The sequence below is a fragment of the Mauremys mutica genome, chromosome 1 (assembly GCF_020497125.1).
Source record: "Mauremys mutica isolate MM-2020 ecotype Southern chromosome 1, ASM2049712v1, whole genome shotgun sequence".
NCBI lineage: Eukaryota > Metazoa > Chordata > Testudines > Geoemydidae > Mauremys > Mauremys mutica.
The window spans coordinates 22093941-22111385 of record NC_059072.1 but is presented as its reverse complement, the minus strand read 5'-3'; the positions used below and the strand labels follow the sequence as shown (position 1 = coordinate 22111385).

General features: G+C 41.2%; 1 protein-coding gene across 1 annotated transcript in view; it reads right to left on the bottom strand.

Moving 5' to 3' along the window:
* Positions 1-17445, bottom strand: part of HGF (hepatocyte growth factor) — a 68241-nt gene that overhangs the window by 24992 nt on the left and 25804 nt on the right. The window contains exons 5-7 of the mRNA XM_044999117.1: positions 16812-16954; positions 15086-15206; positions 10770-10888 (exon numbers count right to left, since the gene is read on the bottom strand). Of these exons, the coding sequence (XP_044855052.1) occupies positions 10770-10888; positions 15086-15206; positions 16812-16954 (383 nt within the window). The remainder of the gene's footprint in view (positions 1-10769; positions 10889-15085; positions 15207-16811; positions 16955-17445) is intronic.

Sequence of the window (17445 nt, the reverse complement as noted above, 5' to 3'; positions counted from 1 at the left end):
AGAGAATCCCCCTCCCCCTTTCTTTCTCAGTGAAAGCAAAGTAACAGCAAACAGGAATAAAAAATTTCCTTTAGCAAGCACACAATTGCAAATGTAGAAATCAAATTATAAGACTAATTCGCCTTTCTAATTAATACTCACTATTAAATAGTAGAAACTACTCCAGGAGAACTTGGAGACATGACTGACCTCTCTTAGATCCAAAGAGAGCTCTCTAACAAAGAACACAGACAAAGGCTTCCCTCCACAGAGTTTTGAAATTATCTCGTCTCTGATTGGTCCTCTGGTCAGGTGGTCACCAGGTACTGCATGTTAACCCTTTACAGGTAAAAGAGACCTTAACCCTTAACTATCTGTTTATGACAGGTACTATATATATATATATATATATATATGTCTATGCTAGAACTCTACATTTCTCTTTTATTCATCTGTTAGATGCTTTTATCTCTGCTTCATAGTCAGATTAATTGCCTGTCTCCCCTTCCCAACGCAGTCCATCTGCACAAGTTGCCCCTCTGCACTGAAGTTATGATTTCCACGCTCATTCCAAAGCCAAAAGGCCATAGTGATGTCCCTTGCATTCCTAGGTTTCTGCAAGATGGTAAATGCATCCTCTGGGGTGGATTCACTAAAGAGAGTAGCTGTTCTTTAGTTTTCAATCGTCAAAACTATTTTTACTGATTTTATAAATAAAGTAAGGGAGAAGAACTGGCTCTTGGAGAAGCACCTAAGACGGACAAGTGCTGGGCAGGGTTAGCAGAGTCTGGGAGAGCCTAGGCTGGCGATTGCCAGACTGGGGCCTTGACACAAAGGGGCAGAGAAGGTGCTGGGGCTATGGGGAAGGGGCCCAGGGAAGTAGGCAGTGGAGGAGAGTTGGAGGAGGGCAGTAAGTGGCTGGGCCACCCCTTTCCCCCCCAGTTACCAGGAATGAGTGGCTAAGCCAGACTGCCATTTGCCCTTGGCGGAAGGGGCTAGACTGAGGACTGTTGTGACCCACTGAGGCGAGTTATAGAACCAGAAGCTGCCGGTCTAATAACCCCATCTCTGCCACTCATAAGTCACTTAACCTCTCTGCATCTTGGTTCCACCCTTTACAATGTTGTATAATAATATCACATGACAGGGCTGTTGTGACAATTAATTAGCAGAGCTGAGTGAATTATTCACAATGAACAATTTATCCACTGAATTTATCCTTTCGTCCCTTCTTTAGAATAATTGCAAATAGATTGCAGTTTCCTCGGACTTTTTCATTCTTTGAACTAATTTAATTATATTATTCCTCAACATTTATTCTGTGTATTGATCATAAACTGAGCTGAGTGTATTTGGAACTTGATATCCATAAACTGAGCTGTGTCCTTTAGTTCCAATTAGTCAAGTAAGTCACAAAGTATTATTCTGTTCCCTGATTGGATGAGAAGGCACTTCTGGTACCAATACGTAAGCCTCCAAATTTAAAATTTGGCTTCTGGAAATTCTCAAGGATGCAACTTTAAAATGCATTTTCCATGAACATTTGTAAAAGGCAAAATACAAAAGGCATATGAATATGGCAAAAAAAAATCTAAATGATTATTTCTTTTTTTACACTATCCCATCCACCCAATTCTATCAGGTCCCAGTCCTGCAAAAAGTCCTGCATGGATTGCTTTTCAGGATGAGGTCTTAGTCCCTGATCCAGCAAACCATTTATGCACATTTAAATTTAATCACATGACTAGTCTCATTGAGTTCCATAAGAACAATCATGTGCTTAAAGTTACACATGCTTAAGTGTTTGGCAGGATCAGGGCCTTAATTAGTAAAAAGGTAGAACTGACTTCAAAGGGAGTATGATTCTGTGTTATGTTTTTACATTTTTTTAAAAAGTGCTATGTGTTATATATTAACTCTGTCCTATGAAGTTTTGTAATTGTTAGCAGAAATAATTTTGTCATTTATTTGTCATTTTTTGGAACTTAAATTAAACTCTTTCTTACAATTTGAGGACCAAAAGGAACCCCATTAATTTTATCACTGACTAATGCAAAAAGCTGTGACAGATTCTCCCACATCCCTTCTACGCCTCTACACTTTCACCATCACATGCCAAACACGAAAAGTTTCAAAAATGCAAAAGTACCAATTTTTCATAAAATTGTCTCTGTTTTGATATCTTTAAATGAACTACTTATTAAAGGAAGCCCTTGTGCAGAAAAAAAACAAAACCCATATAAAATTTTGGGAGGAAGGACAAGCGTACAATCTGGAGCTTTGCATGGCAAACTGAGGATGATCTTCTCGATCCTACTCCTCACAACAATACTAAGGTAGGAAAAGAGCAGTCAACACTAACATTTGTTCCTTCCTTGGAGAATTTCACAGTAAAGAAATGAGTATAGAAGAGACATAGAAGAGTATAGAGATAATTCGCAATGAACCCACAGAGCCAAATTCTGCTCTCAGTGATACCAGCGCAACACTCGTTCGAGTCAATGGGATTACCAGGGTGTAAATGGGGGAATAATTTGTCCCTGTTTTTTAAAGACAAGCAGGTTTGTGCCTAATACAGTAGAGGAACTGTTCTAAAACAACTCTGTCATAATAAAATGTGACCTGTGTAATGCTGCAAAGTTCAGTGAGAAGCTGGAGTGATCTGCTGAGCAGGTGCTGCTCATGCATAGTAAAGCTGCCCCAAAAGAGCCTTAACTCATGCCCTGCATTATTATTGAATTTGAAATTCTAGGCTATACCACACCTCAGGTCACTTTCCTCCCCTATATTTTGAACATTGGCTCTTCAACCCCTTCTGTGTGCTTGGTAGCTTTATTATGATATACAGCACAGCAGAGGAAAAAATACCTGCTTTATAGCATTGGTGTGGAAGAATCATGTAGCACCAATTTTAATCTACATTGCCTGAGGGATAACAAAGGAATAAATTAGAGTTGAACCCCAAAAAAACCCACAGAGGGCCATATCTTGGCAATGCTACAGCTGAATATGAACACCAACAATTAGCATGGTCTGGAATCCAGATACACATTTCAGAGTTCCCCCCCACCTCTATAATGGGCTGAAAAGCTTTGAATCCAAAACCGCTTTATATTTAGTGTGTTCAAAATTCAGACATGGATCCAAATTTTGACCCTGAATCTCATCTTTAGATTAAACAGAACTCCTACATATCATATTGAAAAGTATGCTAGAAGTAGAGAGATGGAGTCTTTATAAAGAGATAGAAAATAATACATAGTGACACACAGTGAACACTATAATAACCCTCTATTAGTCCTCATTGTAAAATTAAGTGGGAGGTAACTATCAAATTTTAAACACCAGTCTCTTCCCAATGACTCACTTCTATAAACATCTTTATGTTAAGTAAATATGAAGCTTGAGTTGCACTTTCTTTATTTGTGTAGTATGTTTCAGCAAGACACTATAATGGCTTGCCTACATGTGGACACTCAGGAAAGTCAAGATAAATTAAGTGAAGGTCTGAAGTTAATGTGCATAAATTCAAGTGCACTAAACACCTGCATGGATGCTCTCATTCATAAGTAAAGTGACCTTGGCATTGTTGCTTAGGAGGATTAAACTACAAAAACTTTACTTCTGAATAAGAGTATCCACATGAAGGTTTTAATTTATGCACATTAACTTCACAGCTTTAGTTAATTCATTTAAACTCCCTGAATAGACAAGCCCTAAATCACAACTCAGCATTCAAATCAGCAAGGGAATCTGCTTCTAAAAAATTTAGTTGGCAAAAATAGAGGAGTTCCATTTCTTTATCCTCCCAATCAGTGGTGACAACAGCACCATCGTCCCTCTGACCCATGCTATCAACCTTGTTGTTATTTCTCCTCTTTCTCCTTCTCCCATCGCCTCCAGGCACTCACTGAGTCCTGTTACTTCTTCCTCTTTAATACCTCCAAACATCATCCTTTCTTCTCTGTCCCTTCTACTCTGATCTAGGCCTTCAATACTTCTCATACTGACTGATATCTGCAGCCTCCTCCTCTCTGTGCTCCCAAAAAATGTCTCCTCTCCCCTCCCCGTGTAGGCCAACTAACTGTATCCTTTTCCTCTGTCACTCTAGCCATGTTACTGTGTACACCCCCCACCTCTGATTATTATAACAGGCATCCACTCTCCTTTCCCATTAATCCCAAATTCTTTGTCCTTATCCCCTCTTCACAATCCCTGTCCCTGCTTCCATCTCTGCTCTCATTTCCTCCTACACGCATTCTGGCTATTTTAATGCTCCTTTTTATCTTCTCGCCTGACTAGAAATTGGCCCAAGCCAAAACCGCATCCACATATGTGAACAACTTCAAACCAACTCATGTGCTCAAAACCTCACTCCAGATCCAGCTTCTGCAGTTTGAATCCATCTCTAATCTTTATTGTTCCCATCATCTCCTTCTCACACTCTTGACTTTATGTCTCCATTTTTATACTGTCTTCTGTCCTTGAAAGAGACTTCAGTTTCTGATACATCAAGTCCCTTCCTTCTGCCCCTTCAAATCCTTCCATAAACATACATTTATTTTATGAAGCCATCCCTACATTGAAATCACCACCAAAAATGTTGCCTTCTTGCATGAGGACTCTCACATACCATATTTCTGAATTAAACTGCAAACGCCTTGGTGCAGAGACAGGATTCACTGTGTTATATATACTAATGCATGCTATGTACCAAATCCTGAGCTGCTGCTGAGAGATGTACTCAGTGAAGCTTGGGTGGCATATGAGGGAGGGAGCACAAAGGTGACTGTAAGCCAAAAATTCACCTGTGCTGAGAAATCACATGGTAGCTGGGTAAACCAGCTCTAAGGCAGTTTGTGCAAAGCTGCTCTAACACACAGTAAGTTTTGGGCTAACAAATAATAGTAATAATAGCAGCAAAAGGCAATTTCAGATTAATTTAGAGAAGATAATACAGTAATTGATTATCAATTGGGGGGGGTTATTATGAGGTTTCATCATCAACCTTTAGTACTTATATGGCCCTTGTAGTAGGAAGAGAGCCTGAGACATAAGCCCTTGTATCACAGGCAGGACCGGCTCACACAATTTGGCAAGAATAGGGCTAATACTGCAAAAATACTCATTCCTCAGAAATGCTAAGCACAAAGTAATCGCAAACACATCCTGATATCAAGTGGTACCAGAACATCCCGATATTAAGGATGGTGCAGAAACATCCTCCAAGGATAACAGGAACACACTGACCCCTCCTTAAAGATAAGGTCAGGATAACAGTACGAAATAAAGATGTTTTGATCAAACCGATGTGTACAAGTTAATAACTAGCCACGTCAGGGGGCAGTAACTAACTATGTCAGAGGCAGTACTAACTTGTTTGTATCAGGGTATAAAAATGCATCTTAAAGGGATTATCTTTGTCCAGCCGAGTGGGGAATGGAAAGTCCCGCCTTTCACTGAGTTGCGTCCATCGTCATGGGTATACATGTCTTAGTATCCTCATAGAGTCTGCCGTGTGCTATTACTGTGCTTTGTCAACAATAAACCTGGCCTGGCGCCTTCATACCTTAATGGATTTGGTGGTCATTGGGTGGTTCGCTCAAGGTCTGCTGTGCTGGCTGGGGCAGCACAGAGGGAGAACACACATATGCAGCCAAACATCTAACCACAGCCCCCATTGAGCACCTCGTAAATTTTAATTTATTTATCCTCACAACATCCTTGTCAGGTAGGGAAGTGCCATTATCCCCATTTTACTGATGGGGAACTGAGGTACTGAGAGAGACTAAGTGACTTGCCCAAGGTCTGTGGTTGAGCAAGGAATTGAACCCAGGATTTCCAAAACCTCACCCACTGTCCTAACCACTAAAACAGTGGTTTTCAAACTTTTTAGGCTACATACCCCTTTCCAAATAATGTAGCTTACTGCATACCCCTATCTGAGATATGCAGAGGCAATGCGTGGGGTGGGGGGGGCGTGCAGAGTCACGTGTCCCCTCAGATTTCTGCCTTCTAGTGAGAAGCAACTTCTAGAGGGACACATACCTCTAGGGCAGGGTTTTTCAAACAGGGGTCACCACTTGTGTAGGGAAAGCCCCTGGCGGGCCGGGCGGTGTGTTTACGTACCCCATCCACAGGTCTGTCCCATCGCAGCTCCCACTGGCTACGGTTTCCTGCTCCAGGCCAATGGGAGTTGCTGGAAGTGGCGCGGGCTGAGGGACTTCCTGGCCGCCGCTTCCAGCAGCTCCCATTGGCCAGCGATCCGCACCCCACAGTTTGAAACCCTCTGATTCTGAGGTACACCAACGCTGCTGCAGTTTTAATTGAAAGGAGATTCAATTTGATCAGATTGCCAAGTCTTACTAAATAAAATGTGTTGTCGGCCATTATAGGATTTTTCCCACATACCCACTGATGGGGTATGTGTATCCCAGTTTGAAAACCACTGCACTAAAACATCCATCATCATTTATTGGAAAAAACTCATATTTACCTGAGTTGTATTCAAGTTTTGAAGATTTAAAAAAAGTGGTGATTTTTCTGATGTAAAAGTATACAGATGAGAACATTGCTTGATATTATCATCCTCGTCACTATTGTCTGATTAGTAGTGTGAAACAGAATCAGGCAATTTATCAAAGGAATTTTTGTATTGTGCATGCATCTTTTACATATTCGCCCTTACACAGAACACTATCGTCTACTATAATGTAAATGTAGTTTCAAATGTTTCAAATTTAGTTTTCCCCTGATGTCAGAGGAAGATCAAAAAGAAGACTGTGTACCCAGTGCAGAGAGCCCAACTTCATCACAATATCAAGAGCAAAGTGCTCAGGATCATTAATGTAGGCCATTTATTTTTAGAAGGGCTGGTACTGGGATTGCATTTCTTGAAGACTCTAACATAATCTGAACTGTTGGGAGAGGAGGAGTCATTACTAGAGTTTGGAAAACATCCCCTGGCATATGTCTTTAAAAAAATTGGATCAGACTGTGAATGTTAAGAGTTACATTGATTGTTAAGCTTATGTGGCCACCAAAGCCAGATGTGAATCTTCAGAGCACTGACACATCAACTTGGGAAATGCCAAAGGATAAACATTTATAAAAGTTGCATTTGTAAAAACCATCATAAATTATAACTTAGACAATTTTTTTAGTAATAAAATCTCCACTACCAGAAAAAAGTATATGAATATGTTACAACAGAGACTGATTATTCAATAAAACACACGTGTTGAAAGTAGTTGTGGATAGAGGTGGATTAGGGGTTTGTGGGGCCCTGAGCCAGAGCAAGTGGGGGCTCCTCCTCACCTCTTCCACCTGCAGTTCTCTCCAACACCCCCCCCCACACACACACACACATGCTCCGGTCCTCCCGCCCAGCCCTCCTGTCAGGGAGTGGGGTTGCCCTTCCCTGCCTGCCTGGCACTCCTGCCAGGGGGTGGGGTCAGGGCGCAGGGGCTTCCCCCACTCCCCAGCAGGAGGGTCAGGTGGACAGGCAGAGTGGGGCAAGCCCCTATGCCCTGACTCTGCTCCATGGCAGGAGTGCTGGGCGAGTGGAGCGAGTTGGGGGTGCCCATTTTCCTGGGTGCCACCACTGGTTGTGGGAAGAACTACCCAGTGAAAAATTAAGAATAAAGAAACGAATAAGTAAATTGCTCTTCACAATCTTTAAACTAGGTGTACAGACTCAACTGTTCTATATTTGAGACAAAAACTAGGTCCAAACTAGATGATGTCTTTGGCTTAATAACTTCCCACTTGTTCTTAGAGGCCAAAGTCGGACGCTCAGGTAGCAAAAAGTCCAGATACAAGGAGGTGCTTAAGTTCACAGGAGAGATCTTTCGGCACAAGGTCACACATGAACTGATGTATGGATTTTTGAAGCCACTATTTTTGATCACATAAGGCAGCAAGGTCACTTCTAAGTTGCCACTGCTCTGGGCACCCCCTTTACAGACATCATACAGCATGGCAAATTGTCCTCTCCTTTACACCACTTTTACAATGATGTAACTCCTCTGACTTTAGTGGAATTATTCTAGACTGGTGCTGATGCATGTGAAAGCAGAATTAGGCTCAAAGTGATGGTCTGCATCAAAGAATAAATCAGGAGTAACATCACTGAAGTCAGAGTTACACCAGCATAAATATAGGGTAAATGAGACATGAGTCATGGCCAAAAAGGTTACAGTAGCATAAAAGTAGTACTGTACAAGTAACTATGGACTGTTCAGAAGTATTGATGGGCAAAATTTGAAAACATTGATAAGTTTAAATTGGATAAGAACCCAAAAGTAAAGGATATAAATTCTGCTTTTACACTGTGTGCAGCCTCTTGGACTCTATACAGGGGTGGAAGGCAGAATGTGGCCCCATTTGTTTTATCCACACTTTGACCATTGAGGGGCTAGAAAACTGGAAGAACATATTTTTTCATACAGTTTCCAGTTCTCTCTCATTTGGGGCTAGTTGAAAATACCACAAGAATGGCTTTTTCTGGTCTCAGTCAAAACCAAAAATTGCAGAGGACTATGAAAACTAAAACAAACAATCATAAAGGTTCACTCAACTATTTTTCTTTTCTTTTTTTTAAATCCACAAATAAATAAATTTAGCTTCCGCGTGAATAAAGGGTCGGATGGTGTGGATTTTTAACAGTATCAGTTAACCTTTAAAACTAACTGTGACAAATTCTGATGTTATTTATAACCATGAAACCTTACCAAAGCCACAATCTCTCTGAAGAATAGTACTGCACATAAAGAGCTCTCAAGACATAAGTACATATATCCTTTCTCAGAAAAAAAACCTATGTTAAAAATGACATTAAGGTAGCAAAGTTCTCTGTGTGACCTTAATTTGGTCGCTTGTGCATGTGCATTATGGCATAGCCCTTAACTATGTGATTCCAGCCTATTTTTTCCAAAGGACCCATCTCATTCAGTGCACAGGATGGACCTACTGTGGGGATGCATCATGGTTATGTAGTAAAAAAGAGTGTTGTCTGCAGGATCCCTGCTTCATTTGCTACTGAAGTTGAAAGGTGTATAGTGAAGGAGGCAGGGGCTGCAAGAAGAGAAAGGATTGTCTTATGGTTTAGGCAGTTGAATGCTGCCCTGGAGAACTAGATTCTATCTCTGCATCTGCCACAGGTTTCCGATGTAATGCTAGGCAAGTCACTTATACCACACTTTTCACTGATTGCACTAATTACGTGTTCCTTATTCACTGGGAGCCCAACTTGAGACACCCGGTTTTCAGAAGTGCTGAGCACTCACAACTGCAACACAACTCAGTGGGAGCTGTGTTTTGAACATATAAAGTGCTATATAATACTAAGGACACTAAACATCAGCTCAACCTGGCACTCAGAGTTAGTAGACACTTTTCATCTAAATCTCTCTGTGCCTGATTCCCATTAGGGAAAATGGGGAATAATAGCACCCCTTATTTCACAGGGGTATTATGAAAATAAATTTATTCATGTTTATGAAACACTCAAATACTATAGTGATGAATACTATAGAAATCCCATAAGGAAATGAATAATTCTGTCTTAAGGGGAGGGTTTGAATTGTGTCCAGTAAGCAAGCCAGGAGATCACATATTGAACAAGGATAAAAATACTGAATAGTTGCCCATTCAGTGAGCACTATCCATCCTGAACACTGAATGAGGTAGGAGCCCTGTTTAAAAATTTGTATGTGATTAAGTAGTTGAAGTTTGTATCATAATACATAATACATAAACCCAAAGGGGTGGAATTAATATTGCATAGGCAACCTTAATTTTGGCATTTCCTAATTACTCTGTGCTTGATTGTGCAGCCTTAATGTTCTTTTAATTTTGGTTTCCTTGTGAGCACAGCCCAACAGACTGCCCTTGGTGTGACAACCTGTGGGCACAAACAGAATTATGGGGACAACCCTTACCCACCAAATGCGATTTTTGTGGGTGGAGAATGGATGGACCTTATAACAAGATCCAAGACAAACACCCTGAGGCAAGGAAGGGCAGAGGCCTAGTAGTACCTCTAGAAAAGGAGGGGAAGTGAGGGAGAAGATGTATCTTTCCGCTGGAAAAAGGGAGGACACGTGACAGAGTGATGAGGGCTAGCACTTGAGCCAGCACTCTTGGTACCATTATTAGTATTAATTAGGTTTGCCTGGAGAAGGCCTAATTGGACAAGGTGTACCTGACTACCAGGCCAGATTGGGGCTGGTGAGTTAATGATCTAATTAGCCCATTAGCAGGGAAGCTATATAAAAGGACATATGAAGGCACGCTCAAGGGGAAAGAGAGGAGAGGAACAGAAAGCTAGGCGAGCTTGACCAAGGGGTCCCTCTGATTAGAGCCACCTTATCCCCTTCCTCTATTTGGGAGAAGGGGTTAGAAAGTTAAGATACAGTGTCTAGAGGTATGGAGACACTGCTATGGATTGGTGGAAGGATTAAAATACTGTAAATAAACTGCACAGTGGTATTTACAAGGAAGACATCTCAGTGCAGTCTGTGTTTATGGAAGAGGCAGGAGTGTGGCATGCTGCCCTGTGACATGTGTATAATAGAATAACTATAAAAAGTGCTCAATAATGCGTTGCTGATTATATCTTATGCAGACTATTGATGAGATTGTAAGGGCAGTTCTTTGCTTTATTTTAAAATTAAGCAAAGCGCAATGAATGGACAAAAACAGTTATATTCCCCACCCACTTAGAACAGACTATTTGAGTCCAGATTTGGGAAAGGAAAAGGAAGCAATAAATTTTTGCTTTAACTCACCACACGTTTTAATTGCACAGAACTCCCACGGGGTGTCAGGGTCAAGAGTGTAGCACCATGGTCTCGGCTTGCCATCAGGATTGCGGCAGTAATTATCATCAAAGCCCTTGTCAGGATATCTGCAAACCACACCAACAAATGTGTTCAGCACTTCTGGCTGGCAACACTATACAGGCATGTACAAGACGTGTAAAGAACCAATTCCATCTGAGACAAATTTGATACAGTGCCTGCTGGCTTGGAACCTGATCATGTGGGGTTGGGTAATACCCTCTACTCCCATAGCGGAAAATGAGGGTGAAACCTCCTAGGAAGCACTTAGCAGAATCAGGCCCTTGGAGAGGGAGACTCAGCTTTGGTAACATGCAGGACACCAGATGGGGTAACTCAGCTAATTGCTTCACTCTAATGCATGGCCATCCCTTGACAGACACACAAGCCTCACTTTTTTTTCCCCCCACACAGCCAAATTAAGTGTGGATTATATAAACACTGCCTGGCATGCCAGACTCATTAAGAAAACAGGTTCTCTAGTGCAACAACCCTGGGTTCAAACTGGAAGCTATTTTCAATTGCTTTGTTACTAATGATAGCTCCAGTTTGGTAACACAGCTTGTTCTAGGTCATGCCCTCATTTCCAGCACTGCAAAAAATATTTAAAACTTCCCTCTCCCTTTATCTTGTCAAGGTTTGAAACTGTCATGTTATTTTAATTGTTTCCATGTTTGTCTCGCCTCTGTTAAACAGAAAAGTGGGGGGAACATAATAAGGAGACTTATTTTATCTAAATGGTCATAGTAGCAGCCATAAACTTCCAAATGTGGGGATAAATGTAAAATGTATTTATTGCCAATAAATGCAAAATACTTTGGTTTTGCAGGGTTTTTGCAGCATGTTTGAAAGAGAACAAAAAGTAGGCTTGCCCAAGTGATTACTTTGAAAACTTATTTAAGGGGACAAAAATGTTAACTACCTATGAACCTGAGACCTTCCCACAATTGCAAGCAGATGTGCTTCTCATAAGCACATGATTTACACGTGATTTACAAAGGTGTGCAGATAGGGTTCTCTACCCACCATACACTCATCCCAAAGTCTGTTTGTACAGTCCTGCCTTCCTTGGGACAAATCACACTCTCGCTGCTGTGGGGAGAGAATTGAAAGAGGGTTCAATCGTTGTTGTCATTGAACCCTGCAGAATGGGGTGAGGAGCAGGGGCAGCTCTAGGAATTGCGCCGCCCCAAGCAGGGCGGCACGCCGTGGGGGGCGCTCTGGCGGTCACCGGTCCCGCAGCTCCAGTGGACCTCCTGCAGACGTGCCTTCGGAGGGTCCGCTGGTCCCGTGGCTCCAGTGGACCTCCCGCAGGCACACCTGCGGATGCTCCACCGAAGCCGCGGGACCAGCGGACCCTCCCGCGGCATGCCGCCCCAAGCACGCGCTTAGTGCGCTGGGGTCTGGAGCCAGCCCTGGTGAGGAGACAGGGCTATAGCAACATGAAAGCTTTTTATCCGCAGTAGCAACTGTGCTCCACAATACTCATTACTGCTTCAAGATAATTACTAAGTTCTAAACTGGGAGAGGGAGTGAAGTTTAAAAATACCCTGATATCTCCAAGGACCTTCCTCTGATCCCCACAACCGATCAGTCCCTGGGATGGGGCCAGGGTAGGATCATCAGAACCATTTCCCCTAAATGACACGCGTCTCGTGAAGTGGGTATTCACCCACGAAAGCTCATGCTCCAATACTTCTGTTAGTCTATAAGGTGCCACAGGACTCTATGTCGCATTTCCCCTAAAGGCCATCATGCAACTGTACACTAAGGGCTCAATCCTGCAAGGTGCTGAGCACTCTGGTCCCAGTCCAGCAATGCACTTAGGTGCAGACTTAACTTCAATTGCATCATTTATGGCTTAACAATCATCACCAGAGCGCTCAGCATCTTGCAGGATCAAGCCATACAGACAGAGAAATGGGGAAATGTCCAGCACTATCCACTGACTGTATCCTCAACATCTTTTATACCCTGAGTATAAATAGATTCATTGGTATCAGCTCCCTGTAAGGACTACAGACGACCTTGGTTGCAGGAGGGTATAGGGTACAAAGCTAATCTGATTATCGTGAGTGTGGTGGGGCAGCAGGGAAAAAAGCCCTTTTAGACTTCCTCTAACCTTGGGGGACAGAAAAACTCCAGTTTACCTCCCTCATTTGCTCACATGCAGAGAGAGTGAGTGGGGGGAAAATTGTCCTGCTCGGTTACTGATTTTGCCTACAGTGTTCTCAGATCTGCTCACCCCTTTCCATGTCCCTGGGAATCAACTAGTAGCTATTTTAGTCCCTACAGCAGAAGACCATTTAGTGTCCCTTCCCTCACAGGTAGCCACAACTAGCAGGGATAAACTGGATGATGGGTTTGCAATCTGGCCAGCCCAATCTCAGATTTATGTTGCTGAGAATTGTGTAATGTCCCTGTAGGAGTTAGTCCAGTCTCCAGGTCTCTTTCCCCCAAACATACCCTGGGCCATAATCTGCCGCTTGGATCAGAGGAGGATTCTCAGGGTTCCTGAGATCTTTCAGATCCCCCATTACACCTCCTTAGTGATTTTTGTTAGGTTTATCATTTGTTTTTCCCCATCCTCCCCCTGAAGCAGCAGTAGGAACCTTGACTTCAGTGGCTAAGAAAGCAACAAGACACTTCTCCAATGTCAGAGACAGGTCCATTTCTAGGTTTGAAGAGAGTTAGCCATTCAAGTTCTGAATATTGCATATTTTTTTCAAACAGATCAAGACTGCTCTTTAACACGAATGAACAATCCTTATTTATTTTATCATATTGAAATTTGCATCCCAAATGCATCCCTGACATGAGTATACTGTTGTAAATTAAATTACACCGGTGATTAATTTGGCCTTATGATTTGTCACACTTTAAAAAAAATTGAATAGTGTTTTGTGAGGGTTAAAACTTTTACTGTTCATAAATATTACAGCCACTACAGTAAATAAATTGGTTTTGCATGTCCATGCTACGCAACTTGTGTCAGAGGTGCTTGTCCTCACCAGGAGCTCTTGCACTGATTTAATTGTCAGTGTGGGGCATTGTGGGATGGCTTTTGAAAGACAGCAACACTGCAACAGTGTCCACACTGACACTGTGTCAGTCTAATTACATAGCCCTAAGTGGTACGCCTCTCGTGCATGTGGAGGTATGAAGTTGGTAAAGTGGGCGAGTTACATTGGTGAGAGCTACATTTTAGTGCCTTACATCGACCTAACTGTAGTGTAGAGCAGGTCTCAGTCTTCTTTTTCCCAGATAGCTCTCGTTTATTCACACCCCTGAGCGACACAAATTATGCTGACATAACCTGTAATGTAGACATAACCTAAAGCTACCAGTATCTTATTTTAAAGCATAATGACTACATTTCATTATTAATACTTGGTAGTTTATATGGACACATTCAGAGGAAGATCTCAGATATTTACAGATATGAATTAATCCCAACAACATTCTTGTGGGGAAGGTTAGCATTAATTTATCTATTTTATAAATTGGCTTAATCAAAATCAAATTTTTCAGAAAGGCTTGTTTCAGTATGAGCCCATATAAGGTTTCCCCTCCTTAATGCAGTAAGGGTTCAAAGGCCTTTATGTGTGGCCTAAACCCACCCACATAGCCTCTCCAGAAGGGAGTGTAAATGTTGCAGATGGCTGTCTGCACTTGGGTGAATTTCACACACTAGAATAAAACCTTTCTTGTCTGCAGTTTTTTAATGCTATTTCTGACTCACTTTTTTGGCATTATATCTATATCTCATCAAGTTATTGTCCAAAACATAAATCTCTGATCATAAAATGCTGAACTTAACCATTCATAATTGCTTTTCCAGGATGAAAATCAGTGTTGATTTTTTTTAACACCTTACGCAACATAAACTAGAGAATTAAGACTGATAATTGCATAGGGTCTAGCTATTCATTATTGAAGTAAGTGGATATATTGTAAATTATTAATGTTGGAAGGCTAAATTCATCAGTATTTGTAAAGGGCTTTGAGATCTATTGTAGGTGTAAAGTATTACTGCTACTTGTAATTATTATTATTTATTTTGTTGTTGTTATTATGTTAGAGTTTTTTCTAGTGACATCACTCACTCTGTGTATACAGACATATGTATCTCCTCAGACCATGTAAATTCACATAGCATATCTCCATAAAATTCAATTCAGCTGATTTAAACCAGCTGAGGTTAGGCCTAACGAGTACCAGAATATGTGTAATTTTTAAAAGAAAACAGTGAAAAAGTATTTTACCTCTCTGGTCTGAATTTGTGCCTGTGTGGTCTCTGAAGGTCCCAGCGCTGGCATTCCTTGCCTGATTCAGTGTGATCCATTGGCCCTCTGTAACTTTCTCCATTGCAGGTCATGCATTCAACTGAAAACAAAAAATAGCATGTTAGTAGCTCATAAGGCTAGTAGAAAGAAATTGCAGTCATAAACTCAAGCTGTCCTGCACAGAGAATTATAATATTATAAAAATAATACTTCCTGATGATCAGTTTCACCCAGGTGTAAGAAGCGAGAAAGAGTCCGGTGGCACCTTATAGACTAACAGACGTATTGGAGCATAAGATTTCATGGGTATTCACCCACGTGAATGCCCACAAAAGATTATGCTCCAATAAGGTGCCACCGGACCCTTTGTCACTTTTTACAGATCCAGACTAACAAGGCTACCCTTCTGATCCTTGACAGGTGTAAGAAACGCCCTTCAAAATAACATCTCACTTTTAAGATCTTGTCAAATGATTAGATTTGGTGCCAGGTTAGTTCACAATCAAGTTACTTTGGATGCATCTGGATGGAAGCATTTGAGGCATTTACATACCCACCATCTTTCTTGGGCCTTTATAGAAATTAGTTTGAGTGTTAAATGAAGACCTAGATCCAAGTTTTGATAAAGCACACACCAAGCAGGAAAGGTTACTGTTGATTAAATAAGTGATGCCTGCTTGTGTGACAATTATATAAATATATGTACATATAAATTGTGATGAAACCTGATTATGGATAACGTTAAAACCAAATTGTGATTAATAGGTGTGAATGTACCCATTAATTAGTGTAACAATAAGGATAAATTAATCACAATCACCCACTTAAGGCAAAAAGATTATGGTTTTGGATTGTGTGGGTGGAAGGGTTTGTTCTGGTAAGTCTGTGGGTGAGTAGGCAGGGACAGAACACAGAACCAGGGAGAAACAGAGACAGCCTGAAGAAAACAAAGCTGAAATCTGTAAACACACGGTAACCCTAAGGGGATGTTGTGAAGGCCAAAAGTGTAACTGGGTTCACAAAAGAATTAGATAAGCTAATGGAGGATAGGTCTATCAATGGCTACTAGCCAAAATAGTCAGAAATGTAACACCACTCTCAGGGTGTCCCTTCACCTTCGACTGACGTAAGCTGGGACTGGACGACTGGATCACTTGAAATTTCCTTGTTCTGTTCATTCAGTGGCACAGGCCACTGTCAGAAGACAGGATCAATCATTAGTCTTACCCAGCATAGCTATTCTTATGTTCTTATTTATAAATATCAGTTGATGGAAGATACCCAATCAGAATGCTCTACAGCAATTACATTGACCAATGTTCCTTACAGATTGTCACATGAGCATCATTTGAAAAGTGAAACAATAATTAATTTTCAGAATTCATCCTCAAATCCATTATCTAGCAAAAAAAAAACTCAACTCAGCATTAACTACGGACCTGGAACAGGTGCTTTCATAATGTACTGAACACAACAGAAAGTGTTAGCTGATTTGTAGTGAACTAGAGAGCTGTTCAAATGATCTAATTTGTGTGATAAGCACATCATTACTCAAACACCTCTTGTTAAATCAGTCATTCTTACTAAGAATTAAGCCATTCTTTGTTCAAAGCCCAAATAGAAATACTCTCTAATAACTAACAACAGTTACATACTTGCTTCCAGGGCAGAAGACATTTCTATGGTATCAACTGTGTCATGTTACCTTCCGAACAGAGAGGAATGTCACAGACTTCATGGCGTATCTCTGGATTGCTTGTAAAACACCAAGGCCCTCCTTCTTCTCCACGGGGATTCCGGCAGTAGTTTTCCTGTAGGTCTTTACCCCGATAGCTCGAAGGCAAAAAGCTAGTTTTAAAATGACAATCATTACAGTATAAGAGCATGCAAACTTTGTTGTGAATCTTACTGTATTCATGAATACTTACAGCTTATTAAACTCTTGCTTTCTTTTCCACACATGCTACATGTGCTTGTGCACACATCCATATACCTTACCTCTACCTTTAACTATATACTGTTTCTCATTTTAACATATGACAAGACCAAAGCTAGATTAAGCCATCTTTATTCCTGTTGAGTAACACCTTACTCAGCAATTAAGTTCACTGATTTCACCCCAGGGTCTCCTACATTTAAATGTGCTTGTCAAATAGATGCAGAGTTGAAGTATGGTAATTAAGTTTATTACATAAATGAGGTCATTTAACGGTAATCTAATTCACTAAATTTCTATTGTGTTCAGTATATATAGACATAGATAGATCTATTCTAATGGTGCTTCACAACCTGATTAGAGGTAGCAGAAACTGTCCCTTAGATTGTGTGGTCTCAGTCCA